Source organism: Petromyzon marinus, chromosome 28, assembly GCF_048934315.1.
Source record: "Petromyzon marinus isolate PM22_M1 ecotype Great Lakes invasive population chromosome 28, UKy_Petmar_22M1.pri1.0, whole genome shotgun sequence".
Lineage (NCBI taxonomy): Eukaryota > Metazoa > Chordata > Hyperoartia > Petromyzontiformes > Petromyzontidae > Petromyzon > Petromyzon marinus.
The window spans coordinates 3,959,358-3,986,369 of record NC_133694.1 but is presented as its reverse complement, the minus strand read 5'-3'; the positions used below and the strand labels follow the sequence as shown (position 1 = coordinate 3,986,369).

The 27,012-nt window shown below is 48.2% G+C and overlaps 1 protein-coding gene across 1 annotated transcript; it reads left to right on the top strand.

Moving 5' to 3' along the window:
- Positions 1–1,380: 1,380 nt before the first annotated feature.
- Positions 1,381–27,012, top strand: ABCF3 (ATP binding cassette subfamily F member 3). The gene is made up of 22 exons (XM_032962205.2): positions 1,381–2,221; positions 5,744–5,891; positions 6,539–6,618; positions 7,126–7,181; positions 8,624–8,721; positions 9,402–9,524; positions 9,801–9,905; positions 10,746–10,907; positions 11,856–11,936; positions 13,232–13,291; positions 13,756–13,812; positions 14,499–14,521; positions 14,949–15,004; positions 15,760–15,960; positions 16,557–16,633; positions 17,279–17,323; positions 17,918–18,050; positions 19,109–19,197; positions 19,433–19,524; positions 20,128–20,260; positions 22,438–22,525; positions 22,969–27,012. Exons 1-22 carry the CDS (start codon positions 2,059–2,061, stop codon positions 23,125–23,127), a joined length of 2,229 nt encoding a protein of 742 aa, XP_032818096.2. The 5' UTR covers positions 1,381–2,058; the 3' UTR covers positions 23,128–27,012.

The following is a 27,012-nucleotide window of genomic DNA, read 5'->3' as shown; positions in this document are numbered from 1 at the left end:
GCCATACGCTGTGACATCACAGAGCACGCTGTGATGTCACAGCGGACATCATGCATTCTGCTCTAGCTCTCACCACTATGTGTATACGATGAAATACATTAGACGTGGTCGGGGAAAAGGGGGGTCGGTCAGTCTCCACCAGCCCTACCGCCCGAGATTTGGTTCTCCCACAATGCGGCCGAGCCCACACCCAAGAGATCAGGTGCACAACCACAAGGCTCTCGAAACCGCAAAGCTTAATGACCGCCACGGGCTGCTTTGTCCGAACATCTGAGCGAGACGTTACGCAACGAGGACGCATCTAGGCATGGCTGGAGTGTCTGGGCACGCATGTCTAGCATAACACGTAGATAGTATCCTGCGGCCTTGAAAGGTAATTATATATAACGGGCAACGATTTGGAAAATGTATATTCTTCATAGCACATTAATAAAGAATTCAAGCTTAAAACTATTTTCCGATTTTTTTTAATTGGCACACCTATTATTGCATAATTGTAACATTATTTTGACTTCGTCAATTTTGACTTTGTCAATGAAAGTGCCGTTTCGAACAATGAAGGATCATTGCCCGAAGCATCGCCTATTATGTAATGTTCCTTTTAGGGCCACAGTGCTATTGGCGATTATAATTGTTTCTTGAGTAACCTATTGAGTAGCAATGTCACAATAAATCGCTGATCAGGTCGCTTGTAAGCAACCGGTTACAGAGACCCCCCTCTCTCCCCCCCAGGTGTATACGATTATCAGTTGACATACATGTCAACCCCTTATCAGTGCCCTACCTTATCACAAACCAATTTACACCTTATTGGCCACCCCGTGCCCTTATAAATCTCAACGTTCATCGTTACAAAGTCACCCTCACAAGGAGAGAAACACAAATAGAAAAAAAACATGTTTTTTTGTTGCGCATATTCAAACGACCGTACGCCGTATGGACCTGAAAACTCAATGTCCCTGTATAATAATACGTGGTAAACCGTATGGGTTTACAGGTATGCTATCCCTATCCCTATCCGAAATACCTGTCAACCCCTTATCAGTGTCCTACCTTATCACAGACCAACTCAGACCTCATTGGCCACCCCGTGCCCATCATAAATCTCAACGTTCATCCTACAAAGTCCCATCATCACAAGGGAGAAACACAAACAAATAGACACAACCTATATATATTATTTGCCCGTATTGAAACGGCCGTACGCCGTATGGACCTGAAAACTCAATTTCCCTGTACAAGAATACGGGGTTAATAACCCGTATGGGTTTGAAGTTTTCGTGACTGCAAGGATCCATACTCTTTGGTTCTTTTGGTAAAGTCACGTAGGTGAAATAATAAAATAAAAATAATAAATGAAAGAAAGAAATCGCGTCGTTTTTATTTTTTCACCTACGTGACTTTACGGAAAGAACCAAAGAGTATGAACCCGTATGGGGTTGACAGCTGTGACAATTGCACGCAACCACCTTGCATGCAACCGAATCGCTCAGCTCCCGCTGCACGCGTTACATTTTTTTGAGTGACGTATTCGCAACACGTTCACGCCCGTTCACGCGTCACATAAATGACGTCATCGCGCGATTGCGTCGATTTTTTTTTACCACGATGTCACCCGATGACGTCTTTACTTGCCACTCGGACTTTAGCCCTCTCTCTCGCCTCTTCGTGTGCTTGTGAATAAGAGACATTAGGCCGAACACGTCACCTTATATATTATTTTGAAGGCCACACACACACAACTCGGCGTTATTATTGACGGATGCGTTGTTGAGTTTGCAATTATTTGTGCTTATTCTTGGTTCTTTCGGTAAAGTCACGTGACATTACCGAAAGAACCAAGAATGTGAATCACCGCAGTCACGAAAGCTTTAAATCAAAATTCATTTGTGCTTGTGCAGCACAAGCAATTCTGGCAGCGTCGTCGCCAAGTAATTAGTTTAACATTATTTTTTATATAGCGAATGATGACGCCACTCATTCTAAACGCAACCTCGCACGAAGGCGTCATCGGGAGTTAAATCATTTCGATTTAAAGGGACGGAGTTTTTTTTGACAATGACGCCATCGCGCGAATGTTGGATGACGTCATCTGACGTCACCCCCACTCCCCTCACCGATAACGTCACCCGCCCGCCACGAGCCGCTATGGACGCGTGCGTTGAGTTGCTCCGTGAAGAGTTCCCGCTCATCGACAGCGAGCTGTTCGAATACGTGACAGGTGACGGCGGCGAAACCTCCGACATGGCTAGGGGCGCGGGTGTCGCTGGCAACGTGGCGCTCCGCAGGGTTTGAGGCTCGCGTTTCACACCCACCTCCTCACCGCCACCGCCAACCACCTCGAGGCGATTAGGCCTCGACCGCCCTCGAATAGGCAGCATCCCCCGTGCCGGGTCGTTCGTGGTCGGTAGGGAAAACAGGCGAGGTTGGGGGGCTCGCGCGGTGTCTCGTCCGATTCTCGTGGCGGCGACCTCCACCAACTCCGGTCTGCACGCCTCTCGTCGCCGGCTAGGCCAAATTTAATTACCGAAAGAACCAAGAATATAAAAAAGTACACTCGTTGCAAAGTTCCCGGGAGAGAAGTTGGTGTCGGTGACTTCGCTGGATTGTGCGAGATGGCGGCGACTCGGGCAGGCCTCTATCCAGCAGTGGATTGAGCCTGGCCGATGATTGTGTAAATACAATTTTAAACGAACGCCAATGTCACCCACCGTAATTGAGCAGCGTCTGTGTAAATGCCTTCCGGATATCCAGCAGCGCTTTTTGTTTTAACTTGGGACCGGTATCGACGTCCTGAGTACTGCATCATCAAATGTTGCCGAGATGATTGGTGTTAGAGGCTAGAATGTTCCAGAATGTTACTTTTTGTAATGCTTGATTTCATTCATTCTCTGCCTTCCGTTGCCCAGCGCTTGTGTCCAGCTGGTGTATGCAACGGCCAATGAATGAATCGCCGATTTAAATTGATCATTCGGCGAAAGTATTGATCCTGCCTGTGAAAATCGATTAATTAATTTAAAGCGTACGCTGTATAGTTATTGGTATACGACTAGATTGTGTATTTATACATTCATATCACTGTGGATTCGTGGAGTCAGAGCAGTGGCGTAGTAGTTGGCACAATACCATGGATCACCAGGGTTCAATTCCCGGCCATGGCGAACGTGTGACGAGTGAAATATCTAAACTCGTCCAATCCCCCCTACCACTTGCCAACCCGCACTGACTGACGAGCTGGTGAAGTATTATGGTCACCACCCCTTGCCATCCCGCAGTGACTGACTAACTGGTTAAGTATTATAGTCACCACCCCTTGCCAACCCGCACTGACTGACTAGCTGGTTAAGTATTATGGTCACTACCCCTTGCCAACCCGCACTGCCTAACTGGTTAAGTATGGCCACCACCCCTTGCCAACCCGCACTGACTGACTAAATGGTTAAGTATTATGGTCACTACCCCTTGCCAACCCCGCACTGACTGACTAATTGGTTAAATATTATGGTCACCACCCCTTGCCAACCCGCACTGACTAACTGGTTAAGTATGGTCACCACCCCTTGCCAACCCGCACTGACTGACTAACTGGTTAAGTATTATGGTCACCACCCCTTGCCAACCCGCACTGACTGACTAACTGGTTAAGTATTATGGTCACCAACCCTTGCCAACCCGCACTGACTGACTATCTGGTTAAGTATTATGGTCACTACCCCTTGCCAACCCGCACTGACTAACTGGTTAAGTATGGTCACCACCCCTTGCCAACCCGCACTGACTGACTAACTGGTTAAGTATGGTCACCACCCCTTGCCAACCCGCACTGACTGACTAACTGGTTAAGTATTATGGTCACTACCCCTTGCCAACCCGCACTGACTGACTAACTGGTTAAGTATTATAGTCACTACCCCTTGCCAACCCGCACTGACTAACGAGCTGGTTAAGTATTATGGTCAAACAACCACTATAACCGAGATTACTGGGAGAGGCCTTCATTCAACAGTGGATTTACAGAGCTGTAAAGCAATTACATCTAAATTAATTACATCTAGATTATATAGACTCGGGACTACTTTAGATTGCCACGAGATTATCGACATTACTATTACTAAATTCACACTACTGTGGATTCTATAGATTTAACTGCTAGATTGTGTTTATACAATTGTTGATCCCATATATTTGCACAAATTTAGATTCTTATGTGCCACATGGTCAAAACATGGAGGGAAGTGGGTTAATCGGTCGTGCCCTATTGCTGATGCGCGCTCGTTTCAGCGTGACATGGAAACTACGTGATTATATCGATTAACTGCCCTATATAATACAACTATTGATTTCCGGAAATTGTCCTATGTCATGACCGTTCTCGTCAACGCAATGTGGTTGTATTAACCATCAGTTCAGGACTGCTGAGATTAGCGCCACCCCAGGCTCACATGTACAATGCACGGCCACTGTCATCGGTCATGAATCCTGTACTGTCCGTGGTTCGCATGTGTTTGACACGTGTCGTTGGAAAGTTTTATCGGAGCACAGCTGACGAGAGCGGCTTCCAACAATGAGTATGTGGTCAAAGTAAGACAACTCGGGGACGTGTGTTGTAGATAGTGGGCTTATCTTGACTGTCCCATTCTGTCTGACAAGTTTTAAGCTTTGTTCACAATCAGTCATGGTCAGTTCATTGCTGCATGAAGGCCTCTACAATACTTTGAATCCGTGGCGAGTCACACTCATATAGCTCCAATTACGATCCTAAAGTGACACAACTCATGTCAGACAATCTAAGACACTCTAAGACACTCAGCTTTAAAACTTAATGGAACGCTAACAATCACTGACAGCTGACTGGGTATTGTAACGATGTTAAAAAAAGCAACTACTGTGCCACAGGGAAATATTCAATGAGATTTCAGACACTTATGTCGCAGGATCCTGCATCGAGATGTTTGATCAATTCCACTAATGTTTGGCTTCATGTGGAAGGAAACAAGCGTGCCTGAGGAAAGCTGCATGCAAATGAGGGGGTTATATTAAAAGCTCTGCACAAATAGAGTGGTGCTGCCATATGTTGGTCACCTTGCTGCCCAAGCCTCATATTTCTGTGCAGCTTTACATCCAAGTTATAACCATATTTAAGCCCGCTTAGCTTCTGAGGTCTGACGTAATTTGAGGATATTAAGAGTGATTTGGTCATGGGCAAATTATTCATTTAGGTCACTGGTGCAGACATGACACAAGTCACACTTGGCAAGTGAAACTCTTCTATTGTACATTATGTAATCGTCCGTGTTCTCCTGCTCCACTACAGGGGGCCAAAAGTCTACGAGTCGCAAATAAATATATTGTGAGTGACAAAGTGAAGAGAGTGGGGATTTGCATGCCATTCATCATTTATTGTGGGGAACGCATGGAAAATTGCGAACACATCTGTTTGCGAGGTGGCGCCCCTAAAGCTAGTCCACAAGATGTAGTACTTTGTCTTGTATTTGTGACATTTCGGGCGACCCAGTGCCTCCACTTGTCACGGCCATGTGCTACCAGTTGGGGCTCTTTCCACATGACACTTGTATAATCACACATCTGAGGAGCAAGGAGGTGCGAAAGAAGTTCAACGTACATACATATGCTATACCTACAAGAAAAGGAATCTACATTTTTTTTGTTGGGTTGAGTCCTCTATTAAATCGCTGCCCTGTGTTTCTGTCTGCGCCCGCGTGTTTTTCATCCCGTGTCCCAGGTGTGCTCGAGTGCAGTGCTCTGGACTTTGAGTCGGCGGACGATGTGGTGGACGCGGTGGGCGATGTGCTGCAGGAGGGCTCGGAGGTTGTCAAGGACAACGAGGACATCAGAGACGTGTGCCAGAGGATGTTCAACGCGCTGCACGTGTACGCGCTACGTGCAATCACCAACAGCTTTTAACGCTCCAGGGACCCTGAGATATTTACAAGTTTAAAAGTTTTTTTTAATGATATGTGTTAAAGTGTAATACACTTATAAAAAGTCAAAAGTACACGAATAAATGGATTAAAATAAAAATGATCAGATTTGACCACATCTTTATGCCCTCTATCTCTGCTCTGAAGAAGAGCCATTCCTCTAAGCGTCAGAATAATATGTTATAAGAAAGGTACATGTATATTTTCGCAAACCATGACAATTTATTTTGCTTCGCTATGCCGGGTGGTGCAGGGTCTTATTGTGCAAATTTGGCCAGATCATTACGTGGCCTATCTCAGAAATCTATCGTGAATCGGTATATCATTTTCGTTTTTAAGACAGCGTTCCTGACATGTAGTTAGTTTTTGACGATTTATGCCAGCGCATGACTGTCAAATAAGTGCTTTTGGTTTTCTTAGCTCAGGGTTCTTAATATCATGTCAGTCTGTTGAAGCCAGTCATATTATGCCGTTGCTCTCTCTCCCCTGCCAGTTTTTTTATGTTCGTCCAGTTTCTTCGGGATCACGCTAAGGTCACTGGCTTCGAAGGTTATTTTCAGAGAACACAAAGTTATAGCTGCTGTTTGTACCTCTAGGAATGGACTGAGTGGCTCAGGGAGGCTACAATCCAGGCTTGATACTCCCATACAGCTGGCGGAGATGGCTGGAAATTTTGGTGAGTGCTTGTGTTTTTTTGGTCATGCGATATTTTATGAAGATTTTTTCATCCAGTTGACCGTTATATTTTGTATACATTTTTTTATCTTGCCAAATCTCTCCACTTGGCAGCATGAATGAGTACACCAGTCAATTGACAGGACATGTATAGTGGAGTAAAGTGTGGGTGTTCCCACCTTGAACAAAATGTCTAGCCAGTGTGGAAGAGTAAGTCAAGGTACCCTATGAGAGAGGCTCTACTAGATAATCACTTCAGCGGACACCCTTCCGCCTGCAGTGCCGTGAGCAAGCAATTGCAGGGCTGCACCTTTACCGGTTTTTATTTTTGGCAAAAGCCTAACGTTATTTTGAGGGCGAACACGTTAAAAACGTTTGTTTTCGTTTAAAAAGTATACTTTCCTAATCTTTTTGTGTACCTTAATTTAAAAGGCACGACATTGGAATCGTTTAACCTTCCGTTTTTTTGTTTTGCATTTTCTTTTACTTTCGTTTTTTTTTTTTAAAGAACGCGCTTCTTCGAACGCAACACACAGTTTCATCGCAAAGAAAGGACCGAACACGGTGAGTTGTGGCCCCGCCGAGATAGGCGTTCGGGAATCCGTACGATGTAACCACGTACGCGAGAGGACGAGGAACGCGCGTGAAATAGGCTGGCGTACGTAAACACGGACAGTACTCGTACTGGGATTAAAGCAAGGCTTCCATGGAACCCTTTTTACCAGGCGTGTAACAACTTAATAAAATACCATTCATTCTTAGGCTCGCGATGCAATGCAAACAATCACATATGTCACAATTTATTATAATTTATGCAATTATATGTAAATTATACATGTGTTGTGGTGTAAATGACGACGCTGACACGGATCTTCGTAAGGGCTGATGCCAATGTTTATTAGGGGCTTACGCCTAGGAACTTAACAGGGCTTACGCCTAACAGCTATTACAGGTTATCTTATATCTCCCCGAGGGAAGGGTACTGGGAGGTCCCTATTACCCACCCAGGCTATTCAGGCTCTTCCCTCAGCACCGACCGAGAGATCAGCCAACTCGGTCGGCCGGGTGAAGTAGCCGCCCTAGCCTGGTGCTAATTTCCCCCTAACCTGGGTCCTGACTTCCAACCACTCTCATTCCCGGGCCCCGACGACTAACCCCTTTCACGTGACGGGTCCCCCCTTATATATCAGGGTGACAAGACGTCATCCATCATACACCCCAGGGTGACGTGACGTCGTCAACTACTCCTCAACACATTTGTTAATGCGGACAAATTCGACTAAAAACGAGACGATACAAAAGGGAATGGATTGTGACAATACGTCGACCCTTTAACCTCTCAAACCCTCCTCTCCTGCACACACACTCCTACAACCAGCAATGTAAAAGAGCGCTGTGTTGGTGTATTCGACATCATAAGTGTTTATCTGGTGACGGGGCCTGTGCGTGTGTTCGTCGCATTGGCCACATGACCGTTTGGTGTTGTTTAACCGGACATGTGGCGCAATCGCCTGTAAACCAGCACTGTGTAGAGGCGCGGGCTGGCAGATCGCGCAAATGTTGCGAGATTGTTGTTAAACTCCCTTTCCTGTGGGCATCGAGGTGCCATTCCTCAGCTTGCCCGGAGAAGGCGATACAGCCAATGTGGATTCCCAACTGTTCCATCTGTACGGGATAGAGTTTTGCCCCTTCACACGTAAAGGTTGTATCCAGGCGCTCCAGTTTCCTCCCATGTATAAACACTCATTAATTCCCCATAAACACCTTAATATATAGAGGAACACAGAGCTCGCAGGTGGGCCTTTGGCACTCGCTCACTGCGTGGCTGTCTTTCCCACTCGTCTGTGGGTTCCTCGCACCTCCGAGTCATTCTCTTCGAAAGTGAGCGAATGCTGTGCGGCGCGTAAGAATTTTAAATAATAATAAAACGTATTATTATGACAAGACACTCGCTAACAGCGTCGTGCGAGGCTAAGCGGCAGATCGTTGTGTCTGTGCGTTGGCAGCAAGTGGACCAGAAGAAGCTGGGGAAGGCGGAGGCCAAGCTGAAGGCAAAGCAGGAGCGGCGGGCAGAGCGTGATACAGGGCGGCCCCGCGGCCCCGTGTAAGTCCCCCAGAGTCGAACTGCTCCACGCTGTGCCTGCGTAACGCAGGCTGTATTAAAGACTGTGTGTGTGTTGTACGCGTGCGTGCGCCGTGTTAGTGGTTTTTTGATTGTACTGTGAATAATATTCAGCACTCGTCGCTCTTCTATTGCCACGTCCATTGTGACTTTTCATTTGTACTTTACCCATTGATCCCTCCACCCATGTTGAGGACTTGGTCTACCACACTGGCCGTTTAATCGTATCCACACTGTGTTCAACGACCACACTGCAGGTCACAACATTTTGTCTTCCTGCTTCTTACATCGTACACCTGCACTTTGTAATTCCCTGCCATAGTCTCTTTTCTAAAAGAAATGTATGACCTTTCTCAATTTGAGAAATGTATTAATTCTTATCTATTACAACTTTGATAGGGCTGGTTGTTGCTGGCTGCATCATGTTTTTGGGGCTTTGGGGTTGTGCTCCGCAACTGTATTACATTATATATGGTCAGCATCTTAATCAGTTGCTAAATCAGCGCTGCCATCTACAATGAGTTAAGAGTCTGACCATAGTCCACATCTCCCCATTTTCATCGACATTTCCCCAATCAATGAACACATTAATGAATGAACAAACAAATGAATGACCACAACGCCAAATGAATGAATACGTTCTGCGGCTCCATTTGCTTCAGGATTCTGGAGGAGGCGTCGGCGAGCCAGGCCTCCAGCCGGAAGGACACCAAGCTAGAGGCCTCTGGGAAGAACAAAACCTTCGACATCCGCATAGAGAACTTCGACATCTCCTTTGGAGAGAGGTGTGTATGTACGTGTGTACTGACATTGCCAATAATACTACTGCTGCCGCTGATTCTCATTTTATCATTGCTTATTATCCTACTTTTTACCGTCCCTGCCACTGCTTTCTCTACTGCTTTAGCTATGGTTGCCGATGATGATTTTAGTATTGCTGCCCTTACTCCTGCTGCGTCTCCTATGAATTCTGCCGCTTCTCTCATTACTGCTGCCGCCGCTTGAACAGAACATGGTTTGCCCGACTGACGGGCACGAGCGTGGATGTTCTCCCGGTGCAGGTCGCTGCTGTGTGGCGCGGAGCTCTTCCTCGTGTACGGTCGGCGCTACGGCCTCATCGGCAGGAACGGCCTGGGCAAGACCACGATGCTCAAGATGATCGCCAAGTGAGCGGCGCCTTTGGGCATCAGGGTGGTTCAGTGGTAACGCTTGTGTCTCACAGCAAGAAGGCCCTGGGTTCGTTTCCTAACTCGGGCACCTTTCTGTGTGGAGTTCGTATGTTCTCACCGTGTTCTGTGTGGATTTTCTCCGGGTTTAACAGTTTCCTTCCTTCCAAATAAAAAGGAACATAACTGGTACTGGCCAAAATATCACAATGGTGGAAAATTACCTGCAACGTTACTCAATTGGGGTTACACGCAGCAACATTGCCCCCTGCTGCAAAAACTCGGGAGAATCCTTCTGAAAAAGAGTTGAGATTCAGTGAGGCTTTCCTGGGTAATGTGTGTCGTGGCATGTATATATTGCTGCTAATAGGGGGCACAGGTGGTGCATCGGCCTGTCATCTCAGTCACCTCCTACCAGCGGGTGTTCGACACTTCACGTGGCCTTAACGTGCACATAGCCTCTCACAAGCGCCGCGGTGACATCACCGCCACTTCGTGGCGAATGGCGGTTATTGTTGTTGTAACGCAGAAAACACGAGTACCTGGCACGGTGTGTGAAAACATCAGAACTGGGGAGAAAAAGGCGGCTGCTCGATTGTACGTCTGTGAATAATTCTCTGGCGTGTATCTGGTGGAGCAATGGCTTGGTGGTTAGGGCGCTTTGCCAGGAACCCAGGACGTTTCGAAGTGGTAGGCTTTCTTGTGGCCACCGGCCGTATGGAACTAAATCGCGCTTCATCGATCATCCGCCGTTGCTCTAAAACTCTCCCTCGTGCATGCACACTTTGCCGCCTCCCTCCTAACCCTCCCTGCTCCCCCCTCCGCCCCCCCCCCCTACAGCCGCAGCCTGCGCGTGCCCACGCACATCTCGGTGCTGCACGTGGAGCAGGAGGTGGCGGGCGATGACACGCCGGCGCTGCAGAGCGTGCTCGAGTCGGACACGGAGCGGGAGAGCCTGCTGCTGCGCGAACGCGAGCTCAACAAGCGCCTCGCCGCCGGCGTGTGAGTCTTCCGTCACCAACGGTGCCGGCGCCACTCAGCCGTGGTTTACGCGACAGAATCAATCAGAATCAGAAACTTTATTTGGACTGGGGGAGGAATCTGATGAGCTATGAAGTTCTAATAATAATAATAGGGTTTTTCCCCTTTTTTCTGGCAACAAAACTGTAACCTTTTTACAAGGATTCATGTCTGCATTAACCACAATACCTGCAGTCAAAATCCAAACAAAAAATATACTATGATAATATATGCATTGTCCTTGAAACTGATTGGTCCATACCAAAGAAAGCCATCCCTTGGTGTGGACCAATCAGTTTCAAGGACAATGCATATATTATCATATTATGTTTTTTGTTTGCATTCTGACTGCAGGTATTGTGGTTAATGCAGACATGAATCCTTGTAAAAGGTTTCACTTTTGTTGCCAAAAAAAGGGGCAAAACCCTATTATTACATTTTGGTACTGGCAAAGGAGGTCTAATGATGTAGATGAGTTATTTTTCGCAGACGTCTTGTGGGACGTCGCCGGCCGCCCCCTGCTTTCTCTGGCAGCCAACCGGCTCTCTGCCGACGATGCGGAACATATATGTAGATTATAGGAAAAATAATAATATTGTTTTACCATTGTAACATTAGGGTAAAGACTCAAAGTGTGCCGTCTGTTTTTATTGTAATCGGTTGTGGACATTTTGGGTCACGTGGCCACTGAGTCATTCGCCTACGACGAGCGGAGCAGCGGCTAACTATAAAACTAGTGCCCGCGGAAATAGAATAAACTTTTTTTTTCGCAAGCACGGTTAATTTACAAACCCGGACAATTCTGTCCGTGGATAATCTAGAGTGCCGCTTTTAAGGTTGGATGAGCTCTCACTGACTTCATAACCAAGGTGCGGTGACCATGCAGCGTCCATGAACTCGCGTTGTTCTCTCATTCCGCGCACGCCACAGGGTCGATGGCACGGAGGCGGCGCAACTGACCGAGGTGTTCTCCCGCCTGGAGGAGATCGAGGCCGACAAGGCGCCTGCCAGGTGACACGCGGGGCTTTGGCATTGTTCTGTTTTGTCTCCTGCCGTGTGCGAGTCGCACAGGGATTCATCATCATGGTCTCGAAATTTTTAGGTCTTCCAGTCGTACTGCATGACCGTACTAATACAGGAAACGCGCCCTCATTGTTTAAAACACCTCCACGTCCCGTTAGTCCCGCCACGATAATTATTCCGGGGTCAGTATCGTAGGTGTTGTCTTGTTGTGCGAGTATGTGCGTGTGGTGTGGCGATGTCGTGGTTAGCGCATTGCGCTAAGAACCTGGCAACTCATGTTTGATTCCTCATCATGGTCAACGGTGATGAAAATCTGAATAGGTCTCGGGCATCCCCTAGGTCGACTCAGCCTTAAATTAGGACCTGATACGGTGTGTAAAACATCAGCAATGAGGAGATGAAGGTGGCTGGGTGCAGTGATATCTACACCACCCGCTCGTGTGCCGTGTCTTGTTTGTTGTGTGGCGTGTGTGGCACCTATGGCATGTGTAATTTTTTCTGGTGTATATTTATGTTTGTGAGTATTGGCTCGGGCATTTGTGTGTTGTGTGTGTTTTTTAGGTGGTCATCTTCTGTTTGTGTACTTAAGTGTTGTCTCATATGTTGTATTGTATAAGTGTTTGAATTTTGGCTTGTGTGTGTAACAATATAATATAATTTGTAGCTGGCATTCTTTCCATCCAATGTCGAGAGATAGGGAGAATGATTCAGAGGCGTGGGAAACCACAGACAAGCCAGAAGACAGCGCCAGAACCGGTGCCAACAATTGCCCAAACTCTGTGGCCCATTATTGGGATGTTTGACCTACTCCGTTAATGAGTGTTCATACACGTGGAAGGAAACCGGAGTGCCCGGACAATACCCACCCTTGCTCGGGGAATGACAGTCAATCCCCGTACAGATGGAATACAGATAGGAACTAATGCACCTGCTGTATTGCCAAACCCTGGCAAGCCAGGAGATGGCGGCTTCGGTGGGGGAGTTTCACGAATTTGTGCAGCATAGCCACGAGCGCCTGGCACCGGCAGTGTATGTCCATGGTCTCCTCTGTGTTGTGTGAACAATTGCCGCGTACGGTACGTGTTTTGTCTCTTGTCCGTCCCATCTGTGGCCCCGTGTGTGTTTTGCGCATGCGCGTGTGGGTAATTTAGACTATCCCGCAGGCGAGTTGCAAGTGGCTGTATAAGATTCGTTTTTGTTCTCTGATTGGATACATTATCTTCTCATTGGCAAGTGCATGGCGCTACGTTTTGAATTGACACCCGTTTGGGGAATGCTTACAGGGCCTCCGTCATCCTTGCCGGCTTGGGCTTCACGCCCACGATGCAGCAGCAGCCGACGAGGTGAGGACAAACCCATCGTCACCAAACCCCCCTTTTTCGTTGTGTTTGGTTGCCAGCTTCCCGATGGCTGGGGGGGGGGTTTGGGTCTTCCACGAAGCTGCTTCTCGGGGAAAGCCGACCACGGCAGGTGCAACCATCACCTTTCCCGCGAAGGGAAAACTGAACAATAGACCGTGGACGCGCCGCGACAAACGGGGTGGGACACAACGCGAACCCGTGTCCCGCTGCGAGCGTTCCACGAGGGCACTAGTGGGATTCGCTCCTCGTCCTCCAAAGCCAAAGGCTGGATTTACAACCCCCGACGGCAAAGATTTATCGTTGATAATCAATTAACATCCGTACGAAAGAATAGGAATATTGAGGGGTTGGCGACCAATTTATACTCGCTGCTCCAGCGTCGCGTGTATAAATGTCGGCGGCTCACGTGCACGCATTCCTTTTTTTTTGCTATCTTCCGTCAACAGGGAATTTTCTGGAGGGTGGCGCATGAGGCTAGCGCTCGCCAGAGCACTCTTTGCCAAGTGAGTATCACTGCACAACACACGACTAAGGTTTTTGTACGTAAAAGTCAAATGATTATTAGCAATCTCTATTAGTTCGGCCAATGACTCAGTCAATGGGAATATGCCGCGTATCATCAGATCTTGGAAGCTACGCAGGGTTGGGCCCGGACAGTGCTTGGACGGGTGACCGCCATGCACAGCAGGATGTTATTTAGGCTGCTGCGAGCTATGCGGTGAATATCAGAGCCCAGCGCTGCGAAATCCATTGTTGCACTGTAATTTCGTGCTTTCGAATCTGTGAACCACACCTTCGCGAACCTGCACTGACCAGCGCGTAGTGAAGTATGGTCAAACAGCCCTGGTGACCGACACGCCGCGTGGAGGAAGCTTTCATGCAAATCACTTTGTCACTGGGGTTCAACTTGGTGTTGATGATGTTTTCCAATGGCTGTGGCTAAATTTCGCCGTTTTCCACGTCTTTTTTTGCATGGAAAAAAGTGGTAAAATGCACAGATAAGTGTGACCAATATGATGGGCCAAGAGTGCTCCCCCCCCTTCCCCAACGTCAGCACAAAGTTCTCATGTGAACAAGTTTAAATCTGGTTTAACATGTCTCAAGATTTTCATGCTCGTAATATTTTTATGGAATAAGAGTTGTGTTGAATTGATTGAGAGTAAAACTCGTCATGTCTGTTGTCCTTCAGGCCTGACCTGCTCTTACTTGATGGTGAGTTGGGGCCCTCTGAAATCCATGCTTGTTTTAACTGTTTTTTCAATTTGTTATCTTTATGTTTGCTTTATTATTATGCTTGTTAGCCCAGGATAGCCTGACTATAGGATAGCATCACTATCCTGGATAGACAAGTAAAATATTGAGTCTAAATGCTTCTTTTCAGGAGGGTGCTGTCACGTTTTTTGCCGTATGGGGCAATGTTGTTATACGTGTAATCCAAATTGAGTAACTTTGCAGGTAATTTCTCTACATTGGGATGTTTTACCAGCCCCACTTACGTTGTATTTTCTTTTTTTTATATTTAAAACATGTGAAAGCTCATTGGCACACCACGTCTCTCACAGGAGAGACCTAGGTCACGGCCACATGTTTTATGTTTGTGTGTATCTCTCTCTGAGCTCTTATGGTTGTTTTGTCACAGAGCCCACCAACATGTTGGACATCAGGGCCATCCTTTGGCTGGAAAACTACCTGCAGGTGATCATCACCTCTTCTCCTCGTACATTCATAGTCCTCATGTCAATCCACTGCCGGAAGAGAGCCCCTCCCCCACACCGTGCGGGTTGTGAGGGGGGAGATGCTTGACCAGGCTTCACCACGCCGGCCAGTGCGGATTGGTGGTGGCGAGGAGCGGAGACGTGATTGCACAGATGTGGCGTTCCACTATGGATTTTGCTGCGTTTCCCTCTGCTGCCCAACACGTAGCCTCTGCAGCAGACCTGTGACATCCTGTTTGTGCGTGGTGGTCGCCCGTCCCCAGCACTATGTTCCAGGCTCAAAACCTTGCTTAGCTTCTGCGATCTGACAATATCAGGCAATATTCCAGGTTCGTTGGCCATAGGGTTTTTGTACTTGGTAACAATTTCATCTGTCTGTCTTTCCCATGTTGTTTGTTTTGGTGTGATTTTGCCTTTGTTTGGTGATTTCATCTCTCTGTACCACTGTCTGTTCCAATGGCATGAAGACAAACGGAAGGACAGACAGATGGAGGGACAGACAACAGCGTGATTTTATCTGTCTGTCGTCCCTCTGCCTGACTGCTTGGCCATTTCCTCTATGGGTGATTCTATTTCCGTCTGCCTTTATCAGGGCTGAGTCAACCTGGGGTGAGACCCAGGACCAGTTCAGATAATCACCCCTTAGTGTTCGCCGTATCTGGGAATCGAACTCGGGCCGCCGGGTCAGTAGCGCAGCACGCTAACCGCGACCGTGTCGTGTGCACGTGCCCACAGACGTGGAAGTCGACCATCCTGGTGGTGTCTCACGACCGCAACTTCCTGAACGCGGTGGTGACGGACGTCGTGCACCTGCACTCGCGCCGCCTCGACGCGTACCGCGGGGACTACGAGGCCTTCATCAAGACCAAGGAGGAGCGGCTCAAGAACCAGCAGCGCGAGTTCGAGGCCCAGATGCAGTACCGTGAGCACATACAGGTGCGTGCATGCGTTTGTACGTTCACGCTTGCGTCACGCCGCGTTGATGGTGGGCGGTGGAAGGCAGCATGAGACTGGACTGGCTTGGCAGCTTGGTTTATTCGGTGGCGGTGAAATGTGGCAGAGCGGTAGCATGTCCGTTCACCCGCTTGTTGCAGAGGTTCGCGGTTTTTTTAATTTGGCAGGCCTCCCTGGTTATTACTGCGGTTGTGTTAACCAGAAAAAAAACACTACGCATCGTCAGTTTACTAGTGGACGTTAAAGATGCCCTGCTGTCATTCGCAAAACTTGGGCATTGCCGGCGTAACTGTCCAGTTCAGAAAAATTGTGACTACAAATTACTGAATTTGTATTTTACAAGAAGCAATCGTTTCCCCCTCTACTGGAAGCATAACGCGCAATTACAGGTGTGGTGTTAAATCACTCTTGTGCCCACAGGGACAGCAGCCACTCGGGGTGCCCTTCCAAACCGCGTGAGATGAGACGTGATGCGAGTCGCTTATTGCGTGTAAAGCACCCCGAGACGCCCCCGGCGTCGATTTTTTTTTATTACTTAACCCTTGGTGCTAATGACGGAACGCGCTTTCCTCTCGCAGGTATTCATCGACCGCTTCCGGTACAATGCCAACCGTGCCTCCCAAGTGCAGAGCAAGCTCAAGCTTCTGGAGAAACTGTGAGCCTCTCTTTCATAGTTGGCAAGGCGGAACTTTATTGTGGCTGTTGGGGGTGGCTGTAGGGCGGGGGAGGAGTCCTCTTTGCTCGATCAACATCGCACTCCACTTTACAAGATGTGTTTTGTGTATTCCAGCAGATGGTGGTAAAACAACAATGCATTCTTGAATCCATCTGTGCAGAGCTTTGTGTTAACCCCTTATATCGGTGGATTTCTTCAATGGGGTAAAGGATATTATTGTTGTTGCTGAAAGTATTGTGGCATTCAGGACCATGGTCATTGCAAGCGTAGTTTGCTCTTTTACTTGTGTAAAATGTATTAAATATTGTTGAGATGGTGGCAAGTTGGGGAGCCTTTCATCAAGCAGTGAATTAACCATGGGTGATGATGATTTGTGGTCTTTATGTATATATGTTGAACTTTATTCGCACCATACATAGCCAACCATGCTAATCGGAGGTTTGGGGGTGTGGACAACAGACTACACACAAACTCGGCTAACTTAAAATTAGAATGGCAAACACTTAAGTAGGAGTGCGATTGATCATTGTGGTTGTGGCTGTTCACCCAAGCTGTTATTTCAGTCGACAAGCTGCCTCGTTGTAACTCTTATATCCCCCGTCTTCTCTTTCTGCCCACATGCAGCCCACAGCTGACGCCAATAGAGAAGGAGTCTGAGGTCATGCTGAAGTAAGTTCTTTGGTGCCTTTTTCGTCTTTGCTGGGCCTTCCCAGTTGCGCCTCAGAATCCGCTACAAATGACATCTCTCAGCTTGTTTCGCCGAGTTCACTTCACCTTATTCGGAATGTGCCGCCGGGACCGCATTGTTGTGAACATAGCGACCTCTAGTGGCTGGAGGGATCGCGGGAAGCCACTACATACAACAAATACAAATTGAAGAGTGGAGAATCTTACACACGCAATTAGATGCATGTAATGTGTGCGAGTCTTGACTTAAAGCTTTCGTGACTGCAGGAATTCATATATATTTTTTCCTGCCTCAGCAGCTCGCCCGCTATATTTTTCACCTGATAATGATTGCGCTTGGCTTTACTGAAAGACCCAAAGAATATGAAAAATACGTGTGAGCTTAAGGAATTGATGAATCGGTACATCATTTCAATCCTGAAAAAGGGTCTTGAGTCTTTGAGTAAACAAACGCCATCATTTACAAACTTGAGACGCACGCGATTGAATGATCGATTAATTCACTCGCTGAGATTTCCACGCATGCGTACATTCCATCGTGACCCCCCCCCCCCCACCGCCTTGCGATCGTTGCAGGTTCCCCGACGGCTTTGAGAAGCTATCACCGCCCATCCTGCAGCTCGACGAGGTGTTGTTCTACTACAACCCCGGGGATCCCATCTTCCACAACGTCTGCCTCTCCGCCGACTTCGACTCACGCATTTGCATTGTGCGTCGCCCCCTGCCACCACCGCCGTCGCGTTTCCTACACAACCTCTCGCCCCGATCGTTTTTCCAAATGTGCCCCATCCCGGCGCTGCTGCCGCGTTAACTTATGGCTGCAATCACTCCCGACTCTCCTTCATGTGCGCCCCTCTGCGCCAGCAACTGAAGCCTCCTGTCAAACCCAAGTGATGTGGTTGACACGGTCCCTTGTGCAAGCAAGGAGTGAACTGGGACCATGTGTTCAGTTTTGTCCCCTATTTGTAGCCCAAAACCTGGACCCCTTTCTGATCATAGGCCTCGGTGCAGTTGCAATGCCTGCACACTCAACAGGGCACCACGGTGTTAAGATGTTAACTACCTCGCGTGGTATGCAGGAGGTCGTGGGTTCGATTCCGACCCTGATGCCTGCTGTATATTTAGAGTTTGCGTGTCTCTATCCCCGTGAACGCATGGATTTTTCTCCGGGTCCTCTGGATTTTCCCTCCACATTTAGAAATATGTATTTCGATTATTTGTCTGCTGTAAATTTCCACAGAATGATAATCCACTTCGTTGAGCTATGATTTGTGGCCAGGTCGCTTCTGAAAAAGAGCTAAATAGCTCAGTGGGCCTTTCCTGGTAAAATAAATATTGTTTTGTTTTGGCTTCCTCCAACTGGTAAAAAACCACGGTCGAGGTTTGCTTGAAGGAAGGAAGTTCCTTCCCTGCAGCTGCTCCCAATGTCTGGAATGTTATCTTTTCTCTATAAGATCGTACTACCGAGACCCCCTGTCTGAATGCGTAATACATGATTATATCTGACTGTGTGTCCATTGTCTGTGTGTGGTATGTCTCTGTGTGTGGTGTGTATGTGGTATATGCGTGTGTGGTATGTGTTATGCTTGTGTGGTATGTTTGTATATTTATGTGTGCTGTTTTTTTCATGTTGGATGTGGGTATCTGTTCTCTTTGTGTGTGGTGTGTGCGTCTTGTGTGTTTGTGTGGTATATGTGTGTGCCCTGTGTTTCATGTTGGTTATGAATGTGTGTGTGTGGTATATATATGTGTGTGTGCGTGCCACAGGTTGGAGAGAACGGGGCTGGGAAAACGACCCTGCTCAAGATTCTCATGGGGAACTTGTCACCAGTGCAAGGCATTCGGCATGCACACAGGTGATTCTAGTTAGTACACATGCATACTAAGGGAAAAAAAAATCCTGCAAATAGCCATGGGGAAAAGTACTGTTATCAAGCACCTGTTAAGGCCAGAATGGTCCATGTGTGACTCGTTGCCTGCCTGATGCTGTATAATCCGTGTTCCTGACTGCACTGCGTGCCTGTGCTGCCTGTGCTGTCTTGTCTCACCTCTGCCCTGCCTGCACTGTGGCCACCATCTGGGAACCACCAGGAACCTGAAGCTGGGCTACTTCAGCCAGCACCACGTGGATCAACTCGACCTCAACGTTAACTCAGTGGAGCTGCTCGCCGCCAAGTTTTCAGGTCCGTCTCTTGACACATCGTTGGCTACGTACGGTGCGAAAGACGTTATAAACACACACTTGCGTGTATGTATGTGTTCGTGGGAACCTATTGTCACGCAGCATAGACCAGGGGTTGGAGAGCCTATGGCCTGTGGGCCAAACATGACCTGTGACTTCACTTCACTTGGCCGGCAGCCACATTAAAGCCGACTGTCACTGCAAGAATCTTCGCCGCACTAATCAACTACTAGAGGGGAATATTTTTGACTCGGCAAAAACACCGAGTTTCTAATTTTAACGCTATGTTTCGGTCACTTCTGTCATTGCAAGAACTTCATACTCGATACGCAATTACATTTTGCGGTGGATGTGTATTATTTATTGTAAGTAAGACATCAACGCGTTAGTGAGAGGAAAGCAGGCACAGGCGTTTAGTTCGCACGGTAAAGATGAACCCACATTTTTTTTTGTCATTCCAAAACCGTGAAGGTGCGTAGCTAATATGGGTCCCTGCCAAAGTTATTTGGCAGGGCCCCAGCTAAAGTTACTTGGCAGGGCCCCAGCTGTAGAGAAGGGAGCGAACGAGTGTGTGGCTGTAGCGAGTGTCGTGTGCGACACACAGGCCGCTCGGAGGAGGAGTACCGCCACCAGCTGGGTCTCTACGGCGTGTCGGGAGAGCTCGCAGTGCGCCCCGTCGCCAGCCTTTCCGGGGGGCAGAAGAGCCGCGTCGCCTTCGCACAGATGACCATGCCCAGGTGAGAGCCATGCTCCAGGTGAGAGCCATGCCCCAGTGAGAACTATGCCCCGGTGAGAGCCATGCCCCAGGTGAGAGCCATGCCCCAGGTGAAAACCATGCTCAATTAAGAGCCATGCCCAAGTGAGAGCCATGCCCCAAGTGAGAGCCATGCCCCAGGTGAGAGCCATGCCCCAGGTGAGAGCCATGACCCAGGTGAGAGCCATGCCTCGGTGAGAGCTACAGTGAGGGGAATAAGTATTTGATCCCCTGATGATTTTGTACGTTTGCCCACTGACAAAGAAATGATCAGTCTAAAATTTTAATGGTAGGTTTATTTGAACAGTGAGAGACAGAATAACAACAAAAAAATCCAGAAAACGCATGTCAAAAATGTTATAAATGGATTTGCATTTTAACGAGGGAAGTAAGTATTTGACCCCTCTGCAAAACATGACTTAGTACTTGGTGGCAAAACCCTTGTTGGCAATCACAGAGGTCAGACGTTTCTTGTAGTTGGCCACCAGGTTTTGCACACATCTCAGGAGGGATTTTGTCCCACTCCCCTTTGCAGATCTTCTCCAAGTCATTAAGGTTTCGAGGCTGACGTTTGGCAACTCGAACCTTCAGCTCCCTCCACAGATTGTCTATGGGATTAAGGTCTAGAGACTGGCTAGGCCACTCCAGGACCTTAATGTGCTTCTTCTTGAGCCACTCCTTTGTTGCCTTGGCCGTGTGTTTTGGGTCATTGTCATGCTGGAATACCCATCCACGACCCATTTTCAATGCCCTGGCTGAGGGAAGGAGGTTCTCACCCAAGATTTGACGGTACATGGCCCCATCCATCGTCCCTTTGATGCGGTGAAGTTGTCCTGTCCCCTTAGCAGAAAAACACCCCCAAAGCATAATGTTTCCACCTCCATGTTTGACGGTGGGGATGGTGTTCTTGGGGTCATAGGCAGAATTCCTCCTCCTCCAAACACGGCGAGTTGAGTTGATGCCAAAGAGCTCCATTTTGGTCTCATCTGACCACAACACTTTCACCCAGTTGTCCTCTGAATCATTCAGATGTTCATTGGCAAACTTCAGACGGGCATGTGTATGTGCTTTCTTGAGCAGGGGGACCTTGCGGGCGCTGCAGGATTTCAGTGCTTCACGGCGTAGTGTGTTACCAATTGTTTTCTTGGTGACTATGGTCCCAGCTGCCTTGAGATCATTGACAAGATCCTCACGTGTAGTTCTGGGCTGATTCCTCACCGTTCTCATGATCATTGCAACTCCACGAGGTGAGATCTTGCATGGAGCCCCAGGCCGAGGGAGATTGACAGTTCTTTTGTGTTTCTTCCATTTGCGAATAATTGCACCAACTGTTGTCACCTTCTCACCAAGCTGCTTGGCAGTGGTCTTGTAGCCCATTCCAGCCTTGTGTAGGTCTACAATCTTGTCCCTGACATCCTTGGAGAGCTATTTGGTCTTGGCCATGGTGGAGAGTTTGGAATCTGATTGATTGCTTCTGTGGACAGGTGTCTTTTATACAGGTAACAAGCTGAGATTAGGATCACTCCCTTTAAGAGTGTGCTCCTAATCTCAGCTCGTTACCTGTATAAAAGACACCTGGGAGCCAGAAATCTTTCTGATTGGGAGGGGGTCAAATACTTATTTCCCTCATTAAAATGCAAATCAATTTATAACATTTTTGACATGCGTTTTTCTGGATTTTTTTGTTGTCATTCTGTCTCTCACTGTTCAAATAAACCTACCATTAAAATGATAGACTGATCATTTCTTTGTCAGTGGGCAAACGTACAAAATCAGCAGGGGATCAAATACTTTTTTCCCTCACTGTGTATGCCCCAGGTAAGAGCCATGCCCCAGTGAAAACCATGCCCCGGTGACAGCCATGCCCCAGGTGGGAGCCATGCCCCAGGTGGGAGCCATGCCCCAAGTGAGAGTCATGCCCCAGGTGGGAGCCATGTCCCAGTGAGATTTTCACCATCACTCAGAGCTTCACCGGATCCTCTGGTGAACATGTGACCACATTTTTACACTCCCCAATTGAGGACCTTGCCAAATTCTTCTCTGAATGGTTGCAGTCTCACCCAACGTTCACCCTCACCATGGGGGGGGGGTGGTGGGGGGTTGTGGGTGGAGTGGTGGTGAATGGTTTCATGACTGCCCCGACCGCGTGTCGCCTCCCAGTCCAAACTTCTACATCCTGGACGAGCCGACCAATCACTTGGACATGGAGACCATTGAGGCCCTCGGCTGTGCCCTCAACAAATTCAAGGTGGGCACTGCTTCTGTTGTATGTCGAGTTCAATAAGCAAATCGTCATCATCAAGGCATCAGATCAGGGGTGGGCAAACTATGGCCCGCAGGCCAGCCCCCGCTCCTCGCAGGCGAAGAGGGTAACTTGGGAACATCCAAAACGTGACGTCGCTCTCGCAATCGTGATATCGCACCTCCAATTAGCACGGTTGGCTACGTATGTTGCGAAAGAAGTTCCATTATACATGTTGCATACATCAGTGCGATATTGCATTCGCCAATATGACGTCGCTCTTATCAACGTGGTGTCATGGTCGCGTGTTTTCACGTGAACCTCTTGGCCCCCCCCCGGTGGGGAGCTCTGAGTATTGCAATGTGTGGGCCCCCTGCACTTGAAAAAGTTAACACGCCCCTAGCATCGATGGCGAATGATGGATTCTCGGCGTGCGGTTCTGTCCACAGGGCGGCGTGATCCTCGTGTCTCACGACGAGCGGCTGATCCGCACGGTGTGCCGAGAGCTCTGGGTGTGCGAGGAGCGCGGCGTGCGCAGGGTGGACGGCGGCTTCGACGAGTACAAGCACGTCCTGCACGAGCAGTTCAGCAAGGAGGGCATGATCTGAGCGCCGCGGTCGCGCTGGCTTGCACGATCACAGGCTCCACCCGCCGCCCCTCTCAATCGCTTTATCCGCCTGCTCACTCGCCTACGTGCTGGTTCATCCACCCACTCTCTCGCTAATCCACCTACTCGCTCATGCACCCGCTCGGTCGCCTATTCGCTCATCAACCCATTCACTCATCAACCCGCTCGCTCATCCACCTACTCTCACTAATCCACCTACTCGCTCACTCTTTTCAACCACTCATTCATGCACCCGCTCGCTCGCTTGCACGCTCATCAACCCACTCACTCATCAACTTGGTCGCTCACTCATCCACCTACTTTCTCGCTAATCCACCTACTCGCTCACTCTTTTCAATCACTTGCTCATTCATGCACCCGCTCGCTCGCTCGCTCATCAACCCACTCATCAACTTGGTCGCTCGCTCTTCCACCTACTCTCGCTAATCCACTTATTCCGCTCATCCACCTGCAGATTCATCTCTTAACTTGTCCACCTTCCGGTTCATCTGCCTAATCGCTCGATTGTCCATCTGTCTGCTCGTTAGCACATTATGGTTTTCCCTTTGGACGCAGGCTTATTTGGCAGAATTGATGGGGAGGGGGGGGAGTGGATAAATAATGGAAACGTTGATGATGAAAGGGTGCCTCGATCGAAGCGCACTGAGGCCCGTACAGCTCATTGTTGACAGTTCGAGTTGTAGCGCGTAGGTGAAACAGCCGGCACCGTGCCCTGTGTGTCTCTGTGGGTGCTGTGCATCCCCGGCAACACGAGACGTACACAGACTTGCGCGCGCACACGCGAGACGTTGTTTTTGTCATCGGAAAATCTAAGTTGGCCGCTTTATAGCCGCAAACGTGCGCCACACAACCGCACGTCAACTTGGGAAGATCATGATTCGTGATACTGCACATACATCGTCAGCAGCATCGGGAGAGGGGGTGAGGTTGTGCCACCCGGCTGGATATGCTTTCCCCAGTCGCCACTTTTGCCCCGTGACCTCCATCGCGTGGTGACCCCACTGACACCTCGTGCCGTACCCTGGACTCTTAAAGATGGAGCCTGCGCGTCGTCCCTGTTGTTGCACCGCAGAAATATTCCCGGAAATTTTTCGCAGTGCGTTTTTTTTTGTTCTCTCCTGAAGGTGATTTACGTTTTTGCAGTTACGTCAGAACGTATGCACAGTGGCCTCTGTTGTTGGCTGTGTGTGGTGTTAGAAGGACAACGGCAACGCAAAAAGAACAGACGGTTTATTCATTGTCAATTTTAAAGGAGGGAGAAACACTTAACAAAAAAAGACAATTTGTGTCTTTCTCTGCGCTCTGCGTAATAGGATCGTTTATGAGTTTACGTAAACTCATTCAAGAGTGCCCAGGAGGATTGAAGGACATACATTAAAAGTGTACCCTCACTCAAATCTCCTTACCTTTTTTTTCTAATTTATTCACCCCTATTAATATATGACAAATAATAATTATTTTTCATCTGCTAATGCCTGGTCCGTCAGTTATCTCGAGACCCCATCAGAGAATGCTGAACTATTCTCCAAACTCGCAATAAGATGCATCTCGTTTAAACACCCTCAGTAATAAACCAACTTGGAGAGAAACGAGAGAACAACAGAATTTTAAGGAGCAGTTTTTTTATTGATGTGGATTGAAGGTTTTAAGGAAAAAAAACATTCAACACAACAGTCAGTCTTTAAGCAAGTTACTTGGTGATGCTGCTGCATTGGCAGTGGTGCAGAAACAAACACAAATAACACTGCCTTAAAAAGAAAAATCATTTGTGGCATTTCAGGCAATGGGCCTTCAACATAGCATATTTACGTTTTTCGAAACCGTCTTTCTCAGCACGTTCCTGAGAAGCACCATTGCCTGAAAAGTCGCCTGTCATGATTTTTTTATCTTTCTTAGGAAATGTTATTGACGTAAGTGATTTGTTTTTGTTGTATCTCAGCTTTACATTCGTTTGGGGGTGACTTTTTAAATATTTTGTTCAGAAAATATTTCGATTTCTCCTCTTGCACATGGCGTGTATCATTTCTCCTGATCATTTCATTCCCATTGACATCGAATGATAATGAAGATGGTGGTGTCGCGTGCACAGCTGCCTAGCCAGCTGAGAATTGCCCGTGCTGCTGCTGCTGCTACGAAACCCGCGTTGCGATTTCCGGCGTCATGTTTATTGACGCCGAGTGTAAAGTTGTAGCCCCCCTCGTCCACCAGAGCGATCCGGAATGTTGCCGTCGTTACAGATGAGTGGGTTTATTTTTGAATCCCACTCTTCGCTCGACATCCATCCGAGGAGCAGATGAGAACCAGTAGGAGGGCAGCAGCTGACCTGTGACGACTGATTGTGCGCAGTCGATTAACGCTCGGTCTTGAGTTGATAGCAAAATCGCTTACTAGTCGTTCGTGACGGCGCGTGAACGCGTTTTTACGGTATTTAACAATGCGCGCTTAGGATTTATAACCTCCGTTATGTTTTTTGGGTGAAATTGGTCCGCGTTCATCAAGTGATATTATGCACCCTAACGGAAACGTAAGGTTCTACGTGGAATGAGTGCAAGGTTTTGTATTGAATCATGGACTTTAAACCTCCTTCATGAGGCTTGGTTCTGTGTCACATTCAGACAAGGATTTCAATTTTCATGTGGAGCCATTTTGTCAATGTGCTTGCTGAAAGAGGGCCTACCCCACGCCATATGGGCCATGAGGGTTTATTGACCATGCTTCATGCTGGTCATTGTGAGTTGGTGAGGAAGGGGAGAATAGATGTTGGGCCATAGAAATACAGCACAACAATGGAGTTTGCTGCACTGCCGTCTGCTGCCCATTATATAGCCTCCTCCCTATGACAACCTGTTTTGTACCTGGTGGATACCTTTCAAAATACCGAGATCTGATGATATTGGTCAAAGGCCCATGCTAAATCTCTCAACAAATCAATGGTTCCAAGGGTGTGCATCAGATTAGACAAGGGTTATTGATACATCTGGTTATGGCTTCCGTGTATAACTTGGCTGGTATTTTACAGAATAGTTTCGCGCAAACCCTTACCAACTGCAGAACTCCGAACGCCTTATTTTAGTCGCATTTTCTGGCGACAAATAATCAACAAATCATTGTGGATCTCGTCAGACCTGGGGCTGTTTTTTTTTCTGCCCCCATCGCTGTCACCTGCGAGCCTTTCGACCGACGCGAGTCTAGAATTATTGGAAATGCTGCTTTGTTGTGGTGTCATTGGCGGAGTTGAGAGGGCACGAGCATCAATCCTTCACTCTGGGGTGCTGACGGTGCGCCGCCGCCGCTTGTAAATATCAGACTGGTGGTGTTTGGCCAACATTGGTTTGGCCACACCCGACGCGAGGAATTTATTCATATTTAACATTATTTTGAAACCCGTGTAAGGTCACAACTGATGCTGGGTCTGTGCTAAAGCCTGAGGCTGACTTGTCCTGTTTTTAGAATCGAAAACCCCAGGAGCTGACAAACACTTTGGAAGCATTCAGTCACGTAGCACGGTTGGCAATGTCCGATTTCTCTCATCTCCGTAGCCCAGCACTGAGCCCCCAGTGCAGTTACACCGCCTGCACACTCAACAGCCATGCCACTGGAAGCACTCGTGCAGCAAAGGTTTTTTTGTTTGTTGAAGGTTGGATTTAACCGACGAGATGGTTCGTTGAGTGGAATCGGCTCATGAATTGTGTTTAATCTATGCAGTTGCTCCCACAATTGGGTGAATTGTTGCTCTGTAAAGGTTGCCTCCCACCCACCCCAGCTGTGGATTTCGGCCAGCCCGGAACATGCCGCGTGGTTTTGACAGTGACTCGTCGTGCTGCCCTCCGCTCTCCATTGTAATAAAGCATCGACTGCGATCCCG